Below are 25,424 nucleotides of genomic sequence, written 5' to 3'. Positions count from 1 at the left end.
ACTGCTCCCAGGATGCACTTTGGTCCGTTCTCCTCTATACCCCGCCCCCGAGCAACAGGCACCTCAGTTGGTAAGCAGCTAAGGCCGGAGGAGGAGACTAAACAGAGAGAAGGAAGACTGGAACACACAAGAAACCATACTCACAGAAATGGGAGACGGAAAAACCAGTGACCAGCCACACAGCCCATTTGAAGCCAGGTGCGTCAGGGTGGGCGCCCTGTGGACCCTATGGACTTCGTAGAAGCAGAGATAAAAGGTAAGTTCTTACCATATCTCTTGTTTTCTACTTCAGGGTCCACAGGGTTGACCTTGGGGATGTCCCAAAGCAGTTCAACCAAGGGTTGGGACACTCCTGTGCTGAGAGGAGAATCCTGCGCCCGAAGGATGCATCCTGAGAGGCGAAGGTGTCAAACGCATAAAACCTCAAAAACGTCTGAATGGAAGACCAAGTGGCTGCCTTACACAGCTGAACAGCAGAAATGCCACGTCTAGCAGCCCAAGAGGGACCCACAGAACGAGTGGAATGAGCCTTAACAGAGGCTGGCACAGGTAAACCCTCCTGTGAATAAGCCTCACAAATAACAGAACAAAGCCAACGGGCTAACATTTGTTTGTTGGCAGGCAAACCCCTCTTGTGAAAACCAAAGAGGACAAACAATGAATCAGACTTCCGAACAGAAGCAGTCCGGTCCACATAGATTCGAAGCGCACGGACTAAATCCAAGGAAGTCTCACCAGCTGAGAGATCAGGTGACTGAAAAGCTGGCATAACACGTTCCTGATTGATGTGGAACTTCGAAACACCTTTAGATAAAAATTCAGGACGAGTGCGGTGAAAAATCAGAAAGGGGTGGGGGGGGGGGCCCCCGACAGAAAAGCGCCCCCAATTCTGACACCCTCCTGGCAGAAGCAATTGCCAGGAGAAAAACGGTCTTGAACGTCAACCACTTGAGCTCCACCGACTCAAGAGGCTCAATGTGAGGACCCTGCAGGACCCGAAGAACCACCGCCAAGTCCCAAGGAGCCACCGAAGGCACGAAGGGAGGCTGGATTCGGAGAACACCTTGGAAAAAAAAAAGTGTAGCAATCCTTCATTGGAACCACACGGACAGCGCGGACACATGCACCTTCAGGGGAGGCAAGGCGTAAGCCTAGGTCCAAACCAGATTGAAGAAATTCCAACATCCTAGAAACTTGGAACACCTGAGCCGCCGTTCTGCTTGAATTTCCGCAGAACCCGAGGCAGCAGGGATATCGGAGGAAACAGATACGCCATTTCACCGACAGTGCGTCTACCAGACATGCGCCTGCGTCTCTTGTCCTTGACCCGTAAACGGGCAACTTGTGATTGTGACGGGAGGCCATCAAGTCCAGCTCCGGAACCCCCCATCTGTCCACGAGTAGCTGAAACACCTCTTGGTGAAGCGACCATTCCCTGGGATGCACGTCATGACGGATGAGGAAGTCCGCCTCCCAACTGAGGACTCCGGGAATGAAGACTGCCGAGATCGCTGGAATGTTGCACTCCGCCCAATCAAGGATGCGAGACACCTCCGACATCGCAGCCCAACTGAGAGTTCCTCCTTGGTGGTTGATGTACGCCACCGTGGTGGCGTTGTCGGACTGTACTTGAACCACCCTTCCGTGAAGAGCTGCGCCAGACGGCAGGGCCCTGGTACACCGCAGTTACAGGATGTTGATGGGGAGAAGTGCTTCTTCCGCAGACAAACGACCCTGAAGTGACAACGAGCCTGTCACTGCCTCCCAACCCCGGAGACTGGCATCTGTTGTGAGCAGGACCCAGTCAGGGATACAAAAGGGTTGCCCCTCGACCAGATGAGCCGTCACCAAGCCAAAGACTGCGGAACCACAAGGGACAACACCAGCATCTGAGAGCGGATCCGGTGAGGTAACCCGTTCCATTCTGATAGAATCAGCCCCTGAAGGGCCGTGAATGGAAATGGGCAAATTCCACAATGTCGAATGTCGACACCATGGACACCAGAACTCTCATAGCCGAATGGACTGACAGGCGGCGACTGCTCAGGCAACTGTGTATCCGCAGCTGTAGGGAGGAGACCTTCTCCGGAGTCAGGAAGATCCTTTGCTGTGAAGGAATCAGGGAGGACTTTCTCCAATTTATCAACCACCCATGCGCTTGCAGACAAGCGATCGTCAGGTGGAGATGTTGAAGCAGCACCTCCAGGGAGCTCGCCAGCAAAAGGAGGTCGTTCAGATACGGCAGTAGCCGGACATTCTGGTTCCGAAGATGCGCGGACATGACTGCCATCACTTTGGTGAATACCCTCGGTGCCGTGGAGAGGTCAAAGGGTAGCGCCCGGAACTAATAATGATGCTGAAGGATCGCGAACCTCAAATACCGCTGGTGCGAAGGTGCCATCGGGACATGGAGGTAGGCATCCTGGATATCCAGGGACACCATGTAATCCACAGGTTCCATCGCCAGAATGATGGAACGTAACGTTTCCATCCTGAATTTGGGAACTCTGAGGAATTTGTTCAGAGACTTCAAATTGAGGATAGGGCGATGAGAACCATTGGGTTTCTGCACCAGAAACAGTAGAGTAGTACCCAGTCCCCCGTTGTGATTGAGGAACGGGAACGATGACCCCTGCTTTCAGCAAGGACTCTACAGCTTCCTGAATCTGCAAAGCCTTGGTATTGTCCTGAGAAGGACTCGTGCAGAAAAACTGGTGGGCAGTCTGTGCCTTAAAGACAGGGCGTACCCCTGGGAGACCACTTCTCGAACCCAGGCATCCGTGGTGGTATTGTGCCAGCACTGAGCAAATTGAAGAAGTGGCCTCCCACTCTGGGGTCCCCCAGAGGGAGGCCCGTCCCATCAGGCAGAAGGTTTATCCTCCTGCTTGGAAGATGGGCGTCTGGCACTCCAGGCCTGCTTCTTGGGCTTAGAGGCAGTCTTGGTCGCCGACTGCCTCGGGAAGGACTGACCCTTGGCCTTGCCCTGAACCCGAAAAGACCGAAAGGCGGAGCTCCGCACCTTAGCAGGTGCTGAAGCCGAAGGGAGGAAGGCTGATTTAGACTTAGCCAGAGTATCCACCCTTTAGTCCAAGTCTGGACCAAATAGCAACTCCCCATTAAAAGGTAAAGCCTCCAGGCCCTTTTTTGGAGTCTGCCCCAGCTCTCCAGGACCGCATCCACAAGGACCGACGGGCGGACACAGCTGCAGCCGACACCCTAGAGGTCAGCAGGCTTGCATCCAACAATGCTTCCCCAATATAGGAAGCCGCATCTCTCATTTGTCCTATCAACGCTCTCTGGAAATGTGGAAAGGTATCTTCTAAAGCAGTGGCCCAGCTCTCGATGGCCTTAGCCACCCAAGAGATGCCCATGGACGGACGGGCCACAGCCCCTGAGAGAGAGTAGATAGACTTTAAACAAGTCTCCACTTTCCTGTCCTTGGGATCCTTCAGGGAGGAGATAGACGGTAAAGGCAACATAGCGCTTTTAATTAAGCGGGTGACATGGGAATCCACCGCAGGCGGAGTTTCCCATTTCCTGCAATGAGCCTCAGGAAAAGGATAGTTGGATGCCAACAGTTTCTGTGGTTGGAATCTCTTGCTGGGCAACTGCCAGGCCCCCGCCATATGATCCGTCAACTGGTCGGAAAAGGGAAAAGCAGTCGAAGCTACTTTGGCCTTTTTAAAATTAGGATACTTCGACCTGGGAGCCGGCGCATCCTCCTCTATATGAAGGATGGCCCGCACCACTCTAACCAATGCCGGCACATTAATGGAGGCCCCGGCATCAGAGTCAGAGTCCTCAAGGACCTCTCCGTCATCCGAAGACACGTCCGTGCCTGTGAACTGCGCCGCCAGTGAAGCCGGAACGGGTCGCTTGGACGCCTTTGGGGGCAAATCACTGTGCAACATCGACTGAAAAGCCGATGACGAGGCCGCCAGGCTCTGAACAGAAATGGAGAGGACATCCACCCAGGGAGGGGGAACCGCCTGAGGATAACCCCTGAAAGGGTACCATTGACTGCTGCGTCACCGTGGGAGACTGCACGTACACAGGCAATCCCGAATAAGGACCCAGTCTGAGACCCGGGGGGAGACTGCACCAAATGCATAACACCTGGGGAACGTGGGATGGTAGGCTGGGGCAACGCCCTAGAAGGAACCGCAGTTGGAACCACAAGCCAGTCCGCGATCGACGCCAGCACTTGTGAAAACATCGCCCAAGGAGCATCCTGCGCCACCAGAGGTTTACAGGGACCAGCTGACACCGCCCGCACAGACCGTCCTGAGACAAATCCACCCCATCAACCCCTGCCGAACAGCGCCGGCAGGAAAACAACACAGGAGCCACGGAGCACTCATTCTCCTCATCAGACATGACAATTACTTTGCAATAAAAATGTATCACCTGAAACGAGGTAAGACGTATAACACCTGCGCACTCCCAAGTATGCAACACAAACAGCCCACAATATGGCACTGAGCAGCACACCACTGTATGTGACAGATCTCACAAATACGTAGATCTATATAAGTAAGTGAGGTACACAGAAAAAAAAAAAAAAAAAGAACACCCCTCCCCGACACACCTGCGGGCCGTAGGAGAAGGAAAGGCATGGTGATAAGATGACAGTAAGAAGAAAACTAGCAATAGACACATACCATGCAGAGAAGTTATACTCACTGCACCTTTCACTACAATCACCCTCCCAGATTCAGTGTCAGGGAGGGCTATAGTGCTGTGTACACTGTCCTGATCAGGGGAGAGGTACGCAGGGGGACCGGTCCACGCACCGCCTGGGAGATCAGCGTTGCCACTGAGAAGATGGCTGCCGGAGAGCTCTGAGGAGAAGTGGCCGCAAGAGGAACAGCCCAGCGACGCCAGCACGCATGAGAGAAGGCGCGCTGGGCTGAGTGGAGGAGCCGCTAAACCAGGGAAGGCTGCCTCCCCTGGCTAGTAATTAACCTCTGGGACGCTGGTTCCCTTAAAGCAATTATTCCCTGGTGGTCCAGCGGTCAGACAGGGTATTACATTGTAGGGTGGGCCCGCCGCCGCTACTAGTGCCGCCGGTCTGTCCCCAGAGACCGGCGGCTATAGACTGCATTTCATCTCCCCTGGCCCCGTAGAATCCGGCAGCAGTCAGTGGGAGGTCCCGGAGCCACGCTAGTACCGACTCCGGTGTCCCGCTGCGATCCCCAGATCAGTACTGGCGTCGCAGCGCTCGCAGGGCTGTTGGAGCGGCAGCGTGGACGTCCAGATGGACAGTCTGATGCTGCCATTCTGAAGAAGCAAAAATAAAAAAAAAAAGTCTTCTTTTTAAAAATAAAAATAAGCTTAGGCCCCACTGCCCAGGGTGACCCGACTCTGGCCGGGCACCAACTAAACTGAGGTGCTGTGGCTCGGGGGCGGGGTATAGAGGAGGATGGACCCAAGTGCATCCTGGGAGCAGCTAAAGCTTTAACTGCGTGGTGCCCGTGGATCCAGATATACCCCAACGTCAACCCTGTGGACCCCCTATGGACCCTGAAGTAGAAAAACAACATTCTGTGTGTGTTACTGTTCCATCAAACTTTAAAAGAATAAAGAGTCTGGAAGAGTTTTCAGTCACACCTGTAATCTCATTATGGATAACTGCAGAATTATGAATTCTACAGGTAATATAAAAACAAAGACGTTAGCTAGTGTTTTATAACAAAACAAAATGAGGAAATGATGGTATAGGAAACAGAAAGCAGACAGGCAAAGTATAGCAATGCAATATGTAAAAATAAAACATCCTACACTTAACCACTTGCCTGGCATGATCACATCAGATGCCACCATGGCAGGATGGGCCACACTCATGCCGGGACAGACTGGTCAGACACATACAGAAAGGTACAATTACAGTAGGTTAAGCTTCGCAAAGCAATTATCCTTACACATTTCCTCTAATTCTGAAAGTATAAATAACAAAGCCAAATAATGAAATGAAAATCGGTAAGGAACATACTGTTAAGCTGCAGCTTTTTCCTGGCTCCGGGGGTCCCTGTACCGTTCGTCGCGCTCCGCAGACTTCGCTCCTTGGAATGGGAGGCCTTTGAGGCAGAATGTCCAGATTCTATGTCAGAGTCGTTTCTCTGAGCTCTGGTTGCACTGCGAGTCACTTTTCTGCTCTCATCAGGGTCTTCTTCCATTGGGCAAAACAGGAGTTTGGGTGGGGAGTTGTCAGACAAAGACCCGGAGTTTAGAGGGCTCTCTCCTTTCCGTTGATAAAAAGTAGACGATAATGTTTTGAAAGTTTTTCCATCCCATGACAGCTTCACATACAGGACCTTCCCAGACGTCTTCACCTCCGGGAAATGATCATCAGGCTTCAACTGCGACACCTAGACAGGAAACGCAGAGGACATAAATCATCGCTGTGCACCGCATCGGATACGGAGAACGGCCCTTTCTACATTATGGTCTCTAAATAGGTGCTTTGTACTATACATCAGCATTGCCTGCACCCCGATTAGACAGACTGGAAAGCACGCCAAAGCATGGTCAGACTCAGAATACAGTGTTCACACGCAACATGGGAAGCCATTGCATGGACAGAAATAACACATGTAAGAAAGTAGCCTGAAATGTATAAATGGCTGCCTACAATAAGCGCACGATATACCTGGGGGGTGGAGATTTACCTCAGGAGCGCCTAGAAAAAGGATTTAGCCCTTTGCAGATCCCACATTTTCTCATTACAAATTTTCATTTCTATTAAGTAATTCTTTCCAGCACTACAGAAAGCCATGAGAACGCCATGCTAAGGTCTTTTCTCATTACGAGATTACAGATGTGTCCTCGCTCGTCTTAGCACGCCTGGTCCCATGAGACTCTGCTAGCGCTCGGCGGCTTTTATTGCTGAAAATGCATCTAAGTAACAATGTGATACGAGTAGGACGCACAAGGAGACACTGCGGATTCATTTTATAAGCGTTCCCGCTAGGCTGTTTTAGCGGGGTGCTGTACCCTGCCCTCACTGCGCATGGCACCGCTAAGACAGCCTGCGGGTGTCGTCTTCACCCATGGGTCGCAGTGTCCAGCGGGTGGGAAAATGTGCGGTGACCCGGTCACTGCCGGTGAATAAACGCTGGGCGCATGTGCCCGGCATCTATTCTACCTGTCACCAGCGCTTGGGGGGCTTCCCGGCGTGTCTGTAAGGTAAGTGCCAGGCACACAATGCAGCGGCCGCAGGGTTTTACCACGCAGAGTCCCATTTACCTTATCAGTAGCGCACAGATATAGAAGTGTCACATCACATTAATCAGCGCAGGCTCCTGCTGCCTCCTAGTCACATCACATTAATCAGCGCAGGCTCCTGCTGCCTCCTAGTCACATCACATTAATCAGCGCAGGCTCCTGCTGCCTCCTAGTCACATTAATCATCGCAGGCTCCTGCTGCCTCCTAGTCACATCACATTAATCAGCGCAGGCTCCTGCTGCCTCCTAGTCACATCACATTAATCAGCGCAGGCTCCTGCTGCCTCCTAGTCACATCACATTAATCAGCGCAGGCTCCTGCTGCCTCCTAGTCACATCACATCAATCAGCGCAGGCTCCTGCTGCCTCCTAGTCACATCACATTAATCAGCGCAGGCTCCTGCTGCCTCCTAGTCACATCACATCAATCAGCGCAGGCTCCTGCTGCCTCCTAGTCACATTACATTAATCAGCGCAGGCTCCTGCTGCCTCCTAGTCACATCACATCAATCAGCGCAGGCTCCTGCTGCCTCCAAGTCACATTAATCAGCGCAGGCTCCTGCTGCCTCCTAGTCACATCACATCAATGGGGAAAAGAAAAAAAAAACAAACAAACAGTTGTACAGGATCGGATGACACACACCAGGCATATCACGCGCTGCATGGCGTACTGAGGCTATATGCAGGAGGACACATGTACACATATGGTGGGCGGGGAATAAGACACTGCCGCATTTTAACGTTGTTAGGTTCTGAGCCTATTTTACATCAAACTACTGATTTATCCTGCTAGTGGCAGATTACTTATACACTTAGGAGTGTGCCGGGCAACTTACAGTCAGGTCCATAAATATTGGGACATTGACAGAATTTTCAGATTTTGGCCTCTATTCACCACCACAATAGTTTTGAAATGAAACAAACAAGATGTGCTTTAACTGCAGACTTTCAGATTTAATTTGAGGGTAATTACATCCAAATCAGGTGAACGGTGTAGGAATTACAACGGTTTCTATATGTGCCTCCCACTTTTTAAGGGGCCAAAAGTAATGGGACTATCAACTCAAAAGCTATTTCATGGACAGGTGTGGGCTATTCCCTCGTTATTTCATTATCAATTAAGCAGGTAAAAGGTCTGGAGTTGATTCTAGGTGTGAGATTTGCATTTGGAATCAGTTGCTGTCAACTCTCAATATGAGATCCAAAGAGCTGTCACTATCAGTGAAGCCATCATTAGGCTGAAAAATCAAACCAAACCCATCAGAGTGATGGCAAAAACATTAGGTGTGACCAAATCAACTGTTTGGAACATTCTTAAAAAGAAAGAACGCACCGGAGAGCTCAGCAACACCAAAAGACCCGGAAGACCACGGAAAACAACTGTGGTGGATGACAGAAGAATTATTTCCCTGGTGAAGAAAAACCCCTTCACAACAGTTGGCCAAATCAAGAACGCTCTCCAGGAGGTAGGTGTATATGTGTCAAAGTCAACAATCAAGAGAAGACTTCACAAGAGTGAATATAGAGGGTTCACCACAAGATGTAAACCATTGGTGAGCCACAAAAACAGGAAGACCAGATTAGAGTTTGCCAAACAACATCTAAAAAAGCCATTACAGTTCTGGAACAACATCCTATGGACAGATGAGACAAAGATCAACTTGTACCAGAGTGATGGGAAGGGAAGAGTATGGAGAAGGAAAGGAACGGCTCATGATCCAAAACATACCACCTCATCAGTGAAGCATGGTGGTGATAGTGTCATGGCGTGGGCATGTATGACTGCCAATGGAACTGGTTGCCTTGTATTTATTGATGATGTGACTGCTGACAAAAGCAGCAAAATGAATGCTGAAGTGTTTCGGGCAATATTATATGCTCATCTTCAGTCAAATGCTTCAGAACTCATTGGACGGCGCTTCACAGTGCAGATGGACAATGACCCGAAGCATACTGCAAAAGCAACCAAAGAGTTTTTTAAGGCTAAAAAAGTGGAATGTTATGCAATGGCCAAGTCAATCCCCTGACCTGAATCCGATTGAGCATGCATTTCACTTGATGAAGACAAAACTGAAGGGAAAATGTCCCAAGAACAAGCAGGAACTGAAGACATTTGCAGTAGAGGCCTGGCAGAGCATCACCAGGGATGAAACCCAGCGTCTGGTGATGTCTATGCGTTCCAGACTTCAGGCTGTAATTGCCTGCAAAGGATTTGCAACAAAGTATTAAAAAGTGAATGCTAGATTTAGGATTGTTTAGTTTGTCCCATTACTTTTGGCCCCTTAAAAAGTGGGAGGCACATATAGAAACCGTTGTAATTCCTACACCGTTCACCTGATTTGGATGTAATTACCCTCAAATTAAATCTGAAAGTCTGCAGGTAAATCACATCTTGTTTGTTTCATTTCAAAGCCATTGTGGTGGTGAATAGAGGCCAAAATCAGAAAATTCTGTCAATGTCCCAATATTTATGGACCTGACTGTATTTAACCAGAGAGAAACACATTTTTTAATACCCAGGAGTCTGGCCTTTTCCTCAAGGCCTTGGACGGAGTTCCCCACCAAAAAGACCATTGCAGCGTGTTCCCAATCGGAACGCCTGATCTCTACCAGCCCAAGATTGGCTTTAGGTTACAGAAGGCTATAATCCACACTGAAAGACGTGCTGAGCCTAGAGCCCTGTCCACTTACACCAAGAGATGAAGCCACGCTGCCTACTTTTCTGCGTGCATTGCTGTGTAGGATCTACAGTGCATCCGGAAAGTATTCACAGCGCTTCACTTTTTTTCACATTTTGTTATGTTACAGCCTTATTCCAAAATGGAATAAGAGTTTGGAATAGAGTTTGGCATCTCTTCCTATATGCTTTTCAATAGGGTTTTCCTCAGATTTCCTTTGATCATCCTGATGAAGCTCATTTTTGATTGTATCAACCTTAGAATCTCAGACAGGTGTAGTTATTTTGAAGACAATTAAAACACTAAGAGGTAAATTTACTACAAGATAATTTATTTATTTTTTTTAATAAAAGTTTTAGATGTGCTTTGACATTACAGGTTATGTGGCGTTTAGTAGCTACAACCAGCAAATAATCCTTTGCAACTCCATGACTGATGAAAATGTGAAAACTCCCAAAAGGGATGAAAACTATTTAGAGCCAACAGGAATTCATAGTAATCTATTATAATGACCCCAGAAAAGTTGTCACTGTATTTATAATGTAATACTGCTGCCTATCTGGATCTAAAGATTTTAAAAAGTGACTTACAAAAAAATCTAAAATGTTCAAAATGTTTTTTATGACTTCTTATTTTAAACCTAAGACATACATTCCCATATATTCTACATACATCTGGCACCCATGCAAGGCAATCATTTTGTGGGCTCCATCAATGACAAAACAGCAATCACTAGAACGCAGAACTCATGCACATGGATTCAGATGATAAAACAGCTGCCTTAAGGTGGACAATGGGTTTGGCTTATGTAAAGCATTGTAACATGTAGGATAAACTGGCCTTAGGGAGCGCTGCTATACTGGAATGTACAAAAGATATTTAATGGAAATCATCAGGCAGGTCTGTTCAGAACGTCATACCTACAAATGTCAATTAACATTTATAGCCAAAGTGAAAAGTAAGGCAATGTATAAACCACATTACAACACAATAAAATAAAAATTGTTATAAAAACGGTATTGTTTGTACCTGAACTGTTCCAATAATAGTCTCAGCATCAATATCATTCTCACACCCAGGGACGTCATACACAAAGATCTCCTGGGGGTGAGGATTTCTCCCGAGTAGCTTCCTCTTTCTAACTGGAATTTCTTCATACCGCAAGAACCAATCTACAATGGCGTGTTTGCTGGAGTCTTTTCCCGCACCTAGGAGTCAAACATGGTTTATTCAGGAGTAATCCAAAAGGTGAAAATAAGGATTTTTGTACATCTGGTAAAATACATCTCATAACATATCTGGGGACACTGCTATGGAGACAGGATGGGTCCATGCCACGGCTAGAAGGTCCTCTACTGAGGGAAAGGAGGAAAAAAGTCTGTTTTCTCTTCTTTTTAAAAAGAGGTATCCAGAGTCTGACTTATTCACATCCATGATAAGCAGAGATTACAGCACAGAGTAATGCCCCAACACCCTGAACATACCCAGAATCATCTTCCACCTGATCAGTCTTCAAATATTTCCACCACAACCTATGATGGCACATCTGAAGTGGAGGTTGGGTACGAGAACCCGGCGGTCAGGATGCCGCTGGTCAGAATACCGACACCCAGAATGAAAAGAGGTAAGACTAACCCCAAACCCTCCCCTAACCGCCCCCTAGTGCCCAAACTGCCCCTCCCTGCACCCTAAACCTAAGACTCCCTCTCCAGTGCCTAATCCTAACCACTAATGCCTAACCCTAAACCTCCCCCCTAGTGCCTAACCCTAAGCCTCCCCCCTAGTGCCTAACTCTCAATACTTACCTTCAAGATTCCGGTGCCAGGATCCAGACGCTGTGGGGATTTCGCCCGTCTGCATCCCGCACACCGGATGCGGACTACATCCCCTGAAGTGGAACCTTCCCAGGGATTGGAAAATTCCTGGCAGGTTATATTGCTGTGTTCTAGAAGTTGCAGCATGGAAACAAGCCAGGGAGGCTCCTGTGCAGAGTTAGGAACAGCAGGTGTACATGACAGGGCAGAACATGTTGTACATAAGCCCCCATTAAGTACATCTCCCTCTCCACTCCCCCCCTCCCCCCAATACCCGCCTCACATCTGGAGCAGGAGAGGACACCGTTCTGCACGGATTCATCTCTCCCAGACATAGTTGTTGTATGTGACCCCACCACACAGAAAAATACAACACCTTTAACTGAGGTAAATTTCCACCCTGACAGTAATGCCAACGTGAGGGCTGAGAGGAGGAAAGGAATAGGGATAGCAAGAATGGCTGACGGAAAGAAAATAGAGTCAAACAGCGCTAGCATAAGTCACATACAATGCAGAATGACCACCTGCACTATCATCAACTACACAGACCTATAGTCTGGTAGGTCTAGTGCTACATACGCTGAGCTAATGGAGGAGAGGTATGCAGGAGGACCCAGGCTCCGCACCGCTCCGATGAGACCAGCGTTTCTAAAATGGCCGCCGGAGAGCTCAGAGGAGGAGCGCTGACGCAAAAAATGTAAGCCCTTTCGAGCAGGGCCCTCTACCCTCTTGTACTTCTCCCTACTGTAATTTAATTTCTGTGTTAAGCCCCACTAGGGCAACAAACACTCTGCTGCTTAATATAGCAATGTTTATTATACATGTCCAGGTCCTGCTTTGTATTGTAAGTCACTGATTACTTATTTGTTCACGTACTTTGTAAGGCACTGCGGAACACTTGTGGTGCCATAAATAAATGAGGAATAATAATAATAATAATAATAATAATAATAATAATAATAATAAGAGTTCCAGAGGTAGAGAGCAGAACAGGCAAAATCTTGGATGCGGGAGTGGGAGGAAGTAATGAGTTGGCAGGAGAGGGGGTATTTGTAGAGTGAAGTGGGCGGGCGGGAGTGTGAAGGGAGAGGAGGTCAGAGATATAAGTGGGAGAGGATTTGGTGAGGGCTTTGCAGGCGAGTGTAAGAACCTTGGATTGGCATCTGAAGGGGAAGGGGAGTCATTGTCTGGCTTGAAGGAGAGGGGAAGCAGATGTAGAACATCTGGAGAAGAAGATGAGCCGAGCAGCAGCATTGAGAACCGATTGTAGTGGAGAGAGGTGGGAGACTGGGAGGCCAGCTAGGAGAAGGTTACAGTAGTCCAATCTGGATATGACCAGTGAGTGGATGAGGGTTTTAGTGGCATCCTGGGTGAGGAAGGGTCTAATCCTGGAAATATTTTTGAGATGGAAACGGCAGGAATGCGAGAGGTGCTGAATGTGCGGTATGAAGGAGAGGGAGGAGTCTAGGATAACTCCAAAACAGCGCACTTTGGGGCTAGAGGAGATCGTTGTGCCATCGATAATGAAATAGTGGGAAATTAAGTTATGTTGGAGGGTGGGAAGATGATCAGCTCAGTCTTAGACATGTTAAGTTTAAGAAATCGCTGGGACAGCAAGGAAGAGATGGCAAAGAGACAGTTGGGGATAAGGGTGAGGTGAAAGCGGGAGAGGTCAGGGGAGGAAAGGGAGATTTGAGTATCATCAGCATAGAGATGATATTGGAGGTCAAAAAGAGTTGATGAGCTCACCTAGAGAGGATGTACATAGGGAGAAGTCCAAGAACAGAACCTTGGAAACTCCTAATGTTAGTGGAAATGGGGGGGGGGGGGGGGGGGCAAGAGGAGTCATGAGAGGACACAGAAGGAACGACCACAGAGGTAAGAGGAAAGCCAGGAGAGGGCAGTGCCACGTAGACCAAGAGTGAAGTATTTGCAGGAGGAGAGGGTGGTCCGCAGTGTCAAATGCAGCAGAGAGATTAAGGAGAATGAGCAGGGAGTAGCGGTCCTTAGATTTGGCAATAAGGAGGGGAAAGGCAGAGGAGGGAGCTGAAAGTGGCAAAGACACTGGAGGTTTGAGGACTGGGAGGAGATGAGGTTCTTGAACTATGATTGTTTGGAGAGGGACAGGGCAGCACAGGAGAATGAGAGAATAGTCAGCCTTAGAGCGCGATATCCTCCACTGACGCTCGGCAATTCGTGAACACTTTTGCAGGTATCTGGCGCATTTGGAATGTCAGGGTTATGTGTGTATCTGCGAAGATGAGTAGTGATCGCCGGAGCAAAAGAGTCAAGAGCAGAAGGGAGGGAGGAATTGCACAGGGAAGCGGCTTGTTCAGGGCAGGAGGGAGAGGATAGGGGAGAGAAGAGAGAGTCAGAGGATTCTGTGGGAATGTCAACTGGAACATTAAAAACACCTAGGATAATGGAGGGAGGGCCAGGGGGACGGTAAATGACAGGTACCCTGAGGTGTACTGGTTGGAACAAGCGTATAGCATGAACCTCAAATGTGGGGAATGTAAGGGATGGTTCAGAGGGTATTAGCTGGCAGGAATAACTGACGGATAGAAGGACCCCCACACCACCATCATGGCGTTACGTTTAGGCACCTGGGAGGGGGAGGTTAGGGGTAAATGTTAGTCTTACCTTAGTTCCCTTATGGGTGTCGGAATTCTGACTGTCGGAATGCCGCTGTCGGTATTCAGACCAGCGGCATCCCGACAGCCGGGATCTCATACCCAATCTGTTTAGATAACATTATGGCTCGAGTGATCGTAAGCTGATTTAGCCATGTCTGGTGGTGTACCAGCAGCCGGTACTGTAACCTTTGTTTCCACCATATACAGGAGTCCCCTGGTCCAGTCTAACAGCTGCTATTTGACATTTGGTGCAGGAGAATATTTTTGCCCCAAATTTATTTTGGGCCCGTATTCAATTAGGAGTGAAGTGTCCATTGCCGGACTTTGCGCCAACATCGGAGGTTTTGGGTGTGAAAAAGTATTGCGCTCATCACCGTATTAAATTCGGCGAAAACAAAGTGAGCGAAAAGTGCTGTCATTTTTGGGGAAATTAGCCTGACACCCCCTAAAGATGCTGTGACATGGGGGTTCACTATGGGTACTCCTGAAAAGCCCTGCTGAAGGTATTCTGGGTCTTTAAATGGTCTCAATAGGTGCTGTTTAGAGTCTTTGGAAAAGTGATGAATATCATTCAGCAGATTTTTTTTGCACAAATAAATAGCCCCAGCAAATTTGGGAACATGAAAATGGGTGCAAGCATGGTCTAAAGTCACTTATGTAAAGCTTTAAAATGCGAAGTTTATCTTTGGGGTACTGTCCAAAGGGTGCAGAGTGGTTTCTGCACCTTTGCACACAAAAACAGCAATTCTGCACTTTTTTGTGTTGGGTATTCATAGGCGAATCTTTTCCGCTGGTTACAAAGCGCAAACTTTTCGCACCTGTAAAAAGTCTTTACAATTGAATCTGGAAAGTTTCCGCCTGGCTAAATGACGTCATTAGCGAGAATCTCGCATAAAACGGCTTTTCGACAACAATTTAATACAGGCCTTGGTGTGATACCCTCCCTCGAAATAAGGACAATGGGACACACAAAAGGAGACTCAAATCATTCCTGTAACAAAAATAAAGGAACAGTATAGAGATGGAGGCAAAAAAATGTCACTCAGCCGAACAGCAGTCACAGCTAAGGAAACACATTGCTTCTCTCATCTCTAATATTATATCAATACAAAGGAGATAGAGGAAGGAAGGTGAACTGAGCAGCGCGCAGAAGAGAGAATTGAGCCCCCCTGGCTAGTCTCCTGCTGCAGCTGCGCTCTCTTACAGGCCGTCAGTCTGGGCAGGTCTCTCAGGAGCTGGACACCAGAAGGAGGTAGATGCTGCAGCTGCGCTCTCTGACAGGCCGTCAGTCTGGGAAGGTCTCAGGAGCTGGACACCAGAAGGAGGTAGATGCTGCAGCTGCGCTCTCTTACAGGCCGTCAGTCTGGGCAGGTGTCTCAGGAGCTGGACACCAGAAGGAGGTAGATGCTGCAGCTGCGCTCTCTTACAGGCCGTCAGTCTGGGCAGGTCTCTCAGGAGCTGGACACCAGAAGGAGGTAGATGCTGCAGCTGCGCTCTCTTACAGGCCGTCAGTCTGGGCAGGTGTCTCAGGAGCTGGACACCAGAAGGAGGTAGATGCTGCAGCTGCGCTCTCTTACAGGCCGTCAGTCTGGGCAGGTCTCTCAGGAGCTGGACACCAGAAGGAGGTAGATGCTGCAGCTGCGCTCTCTTACAGGCCGTCAGTCTGGGCAGGTCTCTCAGGAGCTGGACACCAGAAGGAGGTAGATGCTGCAGCTGCGCTCTCTTACAGGCCGTCAGTCTGGGCAGGTCTCTCAGGAGCTGGACACCAGAAGGAGGTAGATGCTGCAGGGAAATCACCTCCCTCTAAGTCAGAGCCTTAAACCAATAGGAATGCTAACAACAATAATTATGGCTACCAGAGCCTTCCCTGGCTAAATGGAGTTGCCTCTGACATGTGAATCCCGACAGCAGGATATTAAGGTATCCCCCTCCGGGGGTGTCAGTAACAGATCATGGCTTTATAATTGAAGCTTTCCCTATGTAGCGCAGTTCCGGGATCTCAGGCCCTACCTGTGGTGGTAGTGGCCAATACAGTCAGATGAGTGTATGGGGCAGCCAACTCGAGAACCACAGACCACCGCCAAAAGCTACCAAACAGGAACAGTATTGAAATAAAAAGGAGATAATAAATGCTGTTAGAGACAGAAGACATTGTAGCTCAATAAGCACTTATACACTACTGATGGGTAGTGGCCAAAGAGGCAGAGGGGGAGGAGCCTGAGCTGCATCTGTTTAATTCTAAACTGCCCCGACTCCTCCCACTCCCTATTATTCATCAGTGAAAGAAAGAGAAAGGCGGCTTAATGCCCATGTGGCCCTACTTACCATCATCATATAGTCTTTTAAGTTTTCCTACAAAGGGTCTGTCTTCGTCTTCACCTTCAATCAACACAAAGTCCCCAGGAGTTATTGTAGCTTCACTGCCATTCCATCTCATAACGAGCCCCCTAAAAATGAGTCACATTTAGCTGGATCTTACAGGTCGCCAGATAAGATAATTTCCCTCACTTCACACCTCATCTCCTCCTCAGCTCACTCTCCAATTGTGTATCCCTTCTATAACATACGCTCTCAGACAGGGTCCTCTTAGCTCTTGTTCCTTCTCCTGCATCATCCCTACAACCTGTGCATGTCTCCTTCTCCTTAGTGATACTTTACTAATAGGTCACACAGAGCTGCTGTGCCTTCCCCTGCACTATCCTGACCACCAGTGCTCCTGGTCTCCTCCTCCCCTCAGTAACACTGACACTGACTGCTCACCCATATGCTGGGTACAGGGTCACAGAGCTGCTGTGCCTTCCCCTGCACTATCCTTACCACCAGTGCTCCTGGTCTCCTTCTCCCTCAGTAACACCGACACTGGCTGCTCACCCATATGCTGGGTACAGGGTCACTGAGAGCTGCTGTGCCTTCCCCTGCACTATCCTTACCAACAGTGCTCCTGGTCTCCTCCTCCCCTCAGTAACACTGACACTGGCTGCTCACCCATATGCTGGGTACATGGTCACTGAGAGCTGCTGTGCCTTCCCCTGCACTATCCTTACCACCAGTGCTCCTGGTCTCCTTCTCCCTCAGTAACACCGACACTGGCTGCTCACCCATATGCTGGGTACAGGGTCACTGAGAGCTGCTGTGCCTTCCCCTGCACTATCCTTACCAACAGTGCTCCTGGTCTCCTCCTCCCCTCAGTAACACTGACACTGGCTGCTCTCCCATATGCTGGGTACATGGTCACTGAGAGCTGCTGTGCCTTCCCCTGCACTATCCTTACCACCAGTGCTCCTGGTCTCCTCCTCCCCTCAGTAACACTGACACTGACTGCTCACCCATATGCTGGGTACAGGGTCACAGAGCTGCTGTGCCTTCCCCTGCACTATCCTTACCACCAGTGCTCCTGGTCTCCTTCTCCCCTCAGTGACACTGATACTGGCTGCTCTCCCATATGCTGGGTACATGGTCACTGAGAGCTGCTGTGCCTTCCTCTGCACTATCCTTACCACCAGTGCTCCTGGTCTCCTTCTCCCCTCAGTAACACTGACACTGGCTGCTCTCCCATATGCTGGGTACATGGTCACTGAGAGCTGCTGTGCCTTCCCCTGCACTATCCTTACCACCAGTGCTCCTGGTCTCCTCCTCCCCTCAGTGACACTGACACTGGCTACTCTCCCATATGCTGGGTACAGGGTCACTGAGAGCTGCTGTGCCTTCCCCTGCACTATCCTTACCACCAGTGCTCCTGGTCTCCTCCTCCCCTCAGTGACACTGACACTGGCTGCTCTCCCATATGCTGGGTACATGGTCACTGAGAGCTGCTGTGCCTTCCCCTGCACTATCCTTACCACCAGTGCTAGAGAAAGGGCACATCTACGCATGCCGAATGTGCACTAGCCCGAAAAGGGGGCGTGGACAAGGAAAAGGGGATGCGTCCCCTTTTGTCACTTACGGATATGCCAGCTGCCCCCAAGCGCTACTATTAGTGTGAATGGATGCTGAGCGCATGTACCCGGCATCCATTCACCGGCGGTGAACGCTACACCGCAGTTTTCCCTACGAGCGGGACACTGCGACCTACGGGTGGGTACAGCACCCGCTGACTATTTCAGTAGGGCGTCGCACCGGAGGGCAGGGTGCTTTTGCCCTTAGAAATAGGGCAGGGCGAGGCTCCCCGCTAAAACAGCCTAGTGAGAACGCTACAACATCCACATCAAATTTATTAAAGAGAAAAAAATAAAAATAATGAGTTACCCATAGTGAAGATGCAAAACTTTTCTGTCCTTTGCAACAGGCCTTCCATACCAGCTGTACAGCCGGCGCCTTTTCAGGTGTGTATAATACCTGGTCATGATTTCTGCATGCAAAGGAACGCACACAAGACATTTAAACAGATGGAAAAGCATCTCTGGAAAGGATTTCCAGAAGTAAATGCACAATAAACATCTTACTATACTATATAAAAGATTATTATAGAGGGTGAATATAATTCCATTAGACAGGGCTCTGCTGCAACTAAGGGATTAAAGGGATGACAATTTACAGAGGGACGGAGAGCAGGCTAGAGAGGTGACTAAGTGACTAAGTGTTACCCTATGGCAACTCAAACTTCGATTAAATGTCAGACGGGGACGTGCACATATCACAGGCCAAAACATCTAGCGATAATCATATGCCTCTGCGGAACCAAGGCAGGTAGCACGCAGATGACTGGCCTGGAGGAAAACTAGGGTTGTCCCAGAGAGGGGTAAGAGGAGTGAGAAGGTATAGGGATAGCCATTGGTGGGGGGTTTGGTTACCATTAATGGGTCCTTCCGTGATTACCATCGATGGAGCACAATCCATCTATGGTGAACCATCGATGTTTGCATCCCTCGATGGCTTTGGACGCTGGGGTTATGACAGTGACCGCAGCCGGGATAAGGGGAGGGGGGAGCCTGTGATAAGGTGACCGCAGCCGGGATAAGGGGAGGGGGGAGCCTGTGATAAGGTGACCGCAGCCGGGATAAGGGGAGGGGGGAGCCTGTGATAAGGTGACCGCAGCCGGGATAAGGGGAGGGGGGAGCCTGTGATAAGGTGACCGCAGCCGGGATAAGGGGAGGGGGGAGCCTGTGATAAGGTGACCGCAGCCAGTGGTGACGGGGACAGGCGCTGGGACTTGTAGCGCAGGCAGACAGGGTGAGGGACAGGGGCTGGGACTTGTAGCGCAGGCAGACAGGGTGAGGGACAGGGGCTGGGACTTGTAGCGCAGGCAGACAGGGTGAGGGACAGGGGCTGGGACTTGTAGCGCAGGCAGACAGGGTGAGGGACAGGGGCTGGGACTTGTAGCGCAGGCAGACAGGGTGAGGGACAGGGGCTGGGACTTGTAGCGCAGGCAGACAGGGTGAGGGACAGGGGCTGGGACTTGTAGCGCAGGCAGACAGGGTGAGGGACAGGGGCTGGGACTTGTAGCGCAGGCAGACAGGGTGAGGGACAGGGGCTGGGACTTGTAGCGCAGGCAGACAGGGTGAGGGACAGGGGCTGGGACTTGTAGCGCAGGCAGACAGGGTGAGGGACAGGGGCTGGGACTTGTAGCGCAGGCAGACAGGGTGAGGGACAGGGGCTGGGACTTGTAGCGCAGGCAGACAGGGTGAGGGACAGGGGCTGGGACTTGTAGCGCAGGCAGACAGGGTGAGGGACAGGGGCTGGGACTTGTAGCGCAGGCAGACAGGGTGAGGGACAGGGGCTGGGACTTGTAGCGCAGGCAGACAGGGTGAGGGACAGGGGCTGGGACTTGTAGCGCAGGCAGACAGGGTGAGGGACAGGGGCTGGGACTTGTAGCGCAGGCAGACAGGGTGAGGGACAGGGGCTGGGACTTGTAGCGCAGGCAGACAGGGTGAGGGACAGGGGCTGGGACTTGTAGCGCAGGCAGACAGGGTGAGGGACAGGGGCTGGGACTTGTAGCGCAGGCAGACAGGGTGAGGGACAGGGGCTGGGACTTGTAGCGCAGGCAGACAGGGTGAGGGACAGGGGCTGGGACTTGTAGCGCAGGCAGACAGGGTGAGGGACAGGGGCTGGGACTTGTAGCGCAGGCAGACAGGGTGAGGGACAGGGGCTGGGACTTGTAGCGCAGGCAGACAGGGTGAGGGACAGGGGCTGGGACTTGTAGCGCAGGCAGACAGGGTGAGGGACAGGGGCTGGGACTTGTAGCGCAGGCAGACAGGGTGAGGGACAGGGGCTGGGACTTGTAGCGCAGGCAGACAGGGTGAGGGACAGGGGCTGGGACTTGTAGCGCAGGCAGACAGGGTGAGGGACAGGGGCTGGGACTTGTAGCGCAGGCAGACAGGGTGAGGGACAGGGGCTGGGACTTGTAGCGCAGGCAGACAGGGTGAGGGACAGGGGCTGGGACTTGTAGCGCAGGCAGACAGGGTGAGGGACAGGGGCTGGGACTTGTAGCGCAGGCAGACAGGGTGAGGGACAGGGGCTGGGACTTGTAGCGCAGGCAGACAGGGTGAGGGACAGGGGCTGGGACTTGTAGCGCAGGCAGACAGGGTGAGGGACAGGGGCTGGGACTTGTAGCGCAGGCAGACAGGGTGAGGGACAGGGGCTGGGACTTGTAGCGCAGGCAGACAGGGTGAGGGACAGGGGCTGGGACTTGTAGCGCAGGCAGACAGGGTGAGGGACAGGGGCTGGGACTTGTAGCGCAGGCAGACAGGGTGAGGGACAGGGGCTGGGACTTGTAGCGCAGGCAGACAGGGTGAGGGACAGGGGCTGGGACTTGTAGCGCAGGCAGACAGGGTGAGGGACAGGGGCTGGGACTTGTAGCGCAGGCAGACAGGGTGAGGGACAGGGGCTGGGACTTGTAGCGCAGGCAGACAGGGTGAGGGACAGGGGCTGGGACTTGTAGCGCAGGCAGACAGGGTGAGGGACAGGGGCTGGGACTTGTAGCGCAGGCAGACAGGGTGAGGGACAGGGGCTGGGACTTGTAGCGCAGGCAGACAGGGTGAGGGACAGGGGCTGGGACTTGTAGCGCAGGCAGACAGGGTGAGGGACAGGGGCTGGGACTTGTAGCGCAGGCAGACAGGGTGAGGGACAGGGGCTGGGACTTGTAGCGCAGGCAGACAGGGTGAGGGACAGGGGCTGGGACTTGTAGCGCAGGCAGACAGGGTGAGGGACAGGGGCTGGGACTTGTAGCGCAGGCAGACAGGGTGAGGGACAGGGGCTGGGACTTGTAGCGCAGGCAGACAGGGTGAGGGACAGGGGCTGGGACTTGTAGCGCAGGCAGACAGGGTGAGGGACAGGGGCTGGGACTTGTAGCGCAGGCAGACAGGGTGAGGGACAGGGGCTGGGACTTGTAGCGCAGGCAGACAGGGTGAGGGACAGGGGCTGGGACTTGTAGCGCAGGCAGACAGGGTGAGGGACAGGGGCTGGGACTTGTAGCGCAGGCAGACAGGGTGAGGGACAGGGGCTGGGACTTGTAGCGCAGGCAGACAGGGTGAGGGACAGGGGCTGGGACTTGTAGCGCAGGCAGACAGGGTGAGGGACAGGGGCTGGGACTTGTAGCGCAGGCAGACAGGGTGAGGGACAGGGGCTGGGACTTGTAGCGCAGGCAGACAGGGTGAGGGACAGGGGCTGGGACTTGTAGCGCAGGCAGACAGGGTGAGGGACAGGGGCTGGGACTTGTAGCGCAGGCAGACAGGGTGAGGGACAGGGGCTGGGACTTGTAGCGCAGGCAGACAGGGTGAGGGACAGGGGCTGGGACTTGTAGCGCAGGCAGACAGGGTGAGGGACAGGGGCTGGGACTTGTAGCGCAGGCAGACAGGGTGAGGGACAGGGGCTGGGACTTGTAGCGCAGGCAGACAGGGTGAGGGACAGGGGCTGGGACTTGTAGCGCAGGCAGACAGGGTGAGGGACAGGGGCTGGGACTTGTAGCGCAGGCAGACAGGGTGAGGGACAGGGGCTGGGACTTGTAGCGCAGGCAGACAGGGTGAGGGACAGGGGCTGGGACTTGTAGCGCAGGCAGACAGGGTGAGGGACAGGGGCTGGGACTTGTAGCGCAGGCAGACAGGGTGAGGGACAGGGGCTGGGACTTGTAGCGCAGGCAGACAGGGTGAGGGACAGGGGCTGGGACTTGTAGCGCAGGCAGACAGGGTGAGGGACAGGGGCTGGGACTTGTAGCGCAGGCAGACAGGGTGAGGGACAGGGGCTGGGACTTGTAGCGCAGGCAGACAGGGTGAGGGACAGGGGCTGGGACTTGTAGCGCAGGCAGACAGGGTGAGGGACAGGGGCTGGGACTTGTAGCGCAGGCAGACAGGGTGAGGGACAGGGGCTGGGACTTGTAGCGCAGGCAGACAGGGTGAGGGACAGGGGCTGGGACTTGTAGCGCAGGCAGACAGGGTGAGGGACAGGGGCTGGGACTTGTAGCGCAGGCAGACAGGGTGAGGGACAGGGGCTGGGACTTGTAGCGCAGGCAGACAGGGTGAGGGACAGGGGCTGGGACTTGTAGCGCAGGCAGACAGGGTGAGGGACAGGGGCTGGGACTTGTAGCGCAGGCAGACAGGGTGAGGGACAGGGGCTGGGACTTGTAGCGCAGGCAGACAGGGTGAGGGACAGGGGCTGGGACTTGTAGCGCAGGCAGACAGGGTGAGGGACAGGGGCTGGGACTTGTAGCGCAGGCAGACAGGGTGAGGGACAGGGGCTGGGACTTGTAGCGCAGGCAGACAGGGTGAGGGACAGGGGCTGGGACTTGTAGCGCAGGCAGACAGGGTGAGGGACAGGGGCTGGGACTTGTAGCGCAGGCAGACAGGGTGAGGGACAGGGGCTGGGACTTGTAGCGCAGGCAGACAGGGTGAGGGACAGGGGCTGGGACTTGTAGCGCAGGCAGACAGGGTGAGGGACAGGGGCTGGGACTTGTAGCGCAGGCAGACAGGGTGAGGGACAGGGGCTGGGACTTGTAGCGCAGGCAGACAGGGTGAGGGACAGGGGCTGGGACTTGTAGCGCAGGCAGACAGGGTGAGGGACAGGGGCTGGGACTTGTAGCGCAGGCAGACAGGGTGAGGGACAGGGGCTGGGACTTGTAGCGCAGGCAGACAGGGTGAGGGACAGGGGCTGGGACTTGTAGCGCAGGCAGACAGGGTGAGGGACAGGGGCTGGGACTTGTAGCGCAGGCAGACAGGGTGAGGGACAGGGGCTGGGACTTGTAGCGCAGGCAGACAGGGTGAGGGACAGGGGCTGGGACTTGTAGCGCAGGCAGACAGGGTGAGGGACAGGCGCTGGGACTTGTAGCGCAGGCAGACAGGGTGAGGGACAGGCGCTGGGACTTGTAGCGCAGGCAGACAGGGTGAGGGACAGGCGCTGGGACTTGTAGCGCAGGCAGACAGGGTGAGGGACAGGCGCTGGGACTTGTAGCGCAGGCAGACAGGGTGAGGGACAGGCGCTGGGACTTGTAGCGCAGGCAGACAGGGTGAGGGACAGGCGCTGGGACTTGTAGCGCAGGCAGACAGGGTGAGGGACAGGCGCTGGGACTTGTAGCGCAGGCAGACAGGGTGAGGGACAGGCGCTGGGACTTGTAGCGCAGGCAGACAGGGTGAGGGACAGGCGCTGGGACTTGTAGCGCAGGCAGACAGGGTGAGGGACAGGCGCTGGGACTTGTAGCGCAGGCAGACAGGGTGAGGGACAGGCGCTGGGACTTGTAGCGCAGGCAGACAGGGTGAGGGACAGGCGCTGGGACTTGTAGCGCAGGCAGACAGGGTGAGGGACAGGCGCTGGGACTTGTAGCGCAGGCAGACAGGGTGAGGGACAGGCGCTGGGACTTGTAGCGCAGGCAGACAGGGTGAGGGACAGGCGCTGGGACTTGTAGCGCAGGCAGACAGGGTGAGGGACACGGGCTGGGACTTGTAGTGCAGGCAGACAGGGTGAGGGACACGGGCTGGGACTTGTAGTGCAGGCAGACAGGGTGAGGGACACGCGCTGGGACTTGTAGTGCAGGCAGACAGGGTGAGGGACAGGCGCTGGGACTTGTAGTGCAGGCAGACAGGGTGAGGGACACGGGCTGGGACTTGTAGTGCAGGCAGACAGGGTGAGGGACACGGGCTGGGACTTGTAGTGCAGGCAGACAGGGTGAGGGACAGGCGCTGGGACTTGTAGTTCAGGCAGACAGGGTGAGGGACACGGGCTGGGACTTGTAGTGCAGGCAGACAGGGTGAGGGACAGGCGCTGGGCCTTGTAGTGCAGGCAGACAGGGTGAGGGACAGGCGCTGGGCCTTGTAGTGCAGGCAGACAGGGTGAGGGACAGGCGCTGGGCCTTGTAGTGCAGGCAGACAGGGTGAGGGACACGGGCTGGGACTTGTAGTGCACTTACACAGGCTCCAGCTCCTTCTGGCTGTCAGTCAGTCAGTGACCAAATAGAATTTTCCCGCCATAAACGTCCTCAGCACTGACGTCACTTATCTGAGCCGGAAGCGTGTTCGGCGCTGCCTGATGACGTCATATAGTACAGCCGCCGCCGCCGTATGTCCCGGTAAGAGGCGGAGAAGATGGCGAATCGGACGGTGAAAGACGCTCACAGTGTCCATGGCACTAACCCGCAGTATCTGGTGGAGAAGATCATCCGGACTCGGATCTATGAGTCCAAGTACTGGAAGGAGGAGTGCTTCGGCCTGACCGGTGACTATGGGGTAGTATGTGTATGGGGGGGGGACAGGGAGCGTTGGGGCAGTATGTGTATGGGGGGGACAGGGAGCATTGGGGCAGTATGTGTATGGGGGGACAGGGAGCATTGGGGCAGTATGTGTATGGGGGGGGACAGGGAGCGTTGGGGCAGTATGTGTATGGGGAGGGACAGGGAGCGTTGGGGCAGTATGTGTATGGGGGGGACAGGGAGCGTTGGGGCAGTATGTGTATGGGGGGGACAGGGAGCATTGGGGCAGTATGTGTATGGGGGGGACAGGGAGCATTGGGGCAGTATGTGTATGGGGGGGGACAGGGAGCGTTGGGGCAGTATGTGTATGGGGGGGACAGGGAGCGTTGGGGCAGTATGTGTATGGGGGGGACAGGGAGCATTGGGGCAGTATGTGTATGGGGGGGACAGGGAGCATTGGGGC

The 25,424-nt window shown here is 53.0% G+C and overlaps 1 protein-coding gene across 2 annotated transcripts in view; it reads right to left on the bottom strand.

The window, feature by feature from the left end:
- Positions 1-24,781, bottom strand: part of ORC1 (origin recognition complex subunit 1) — a 152,220-nt gene extending 127,439 nt beyond the window's left edge. For both annotated transcript variants that reach the window (XM_088462246.1, XM_088462247.1), the window contains exons 1-5: positions 24,683-24,781; positions 18,598-18,700; positions 16,678-16,799; positions 10,932-11,110; positions 5,993-6,368 (exon numbers count right to left, since the gene is read on the bottom strand). In XM_088462246.1, coding sequence (XP_088318372.1) covers positions 5,993-6,368; positions 10,932-11,110; positions 16,678-16,799; positions 18,598-18,695 — 775 coding nt within the window. In that variant the 5' untranslated portion in view covers positions 18,696-18,700; positions 24,683-24,781. The remainder of the gene's footprint in view (positions 1-5,992; positions 6,369-10,931; positions 11,111-16,677; positions 16,800-18,597; positions 18,701-24,682) is intronic.
- Between the last annotated feature and the right edge of the window lie 643 nt (positions 24,782-25,424).

Source organism: Taudactylus pleione, unplaced genomic scaffold, assembly GCF_031769625.1.
Source record: "Taudactylus pleione unplaced genomic scaffold, aTauple2 ptg001167l, whole genome shotgun sequence".
Lineage (NCBI taxonomy): Eukaryota > Metazoa > Chordata > Amphibia > Anura > Myobatrachidae > Taudactylus > Taudactylus pleione.
This window is presented reverse-complemented; position numbering and strand designations above follow the sequence as displayed.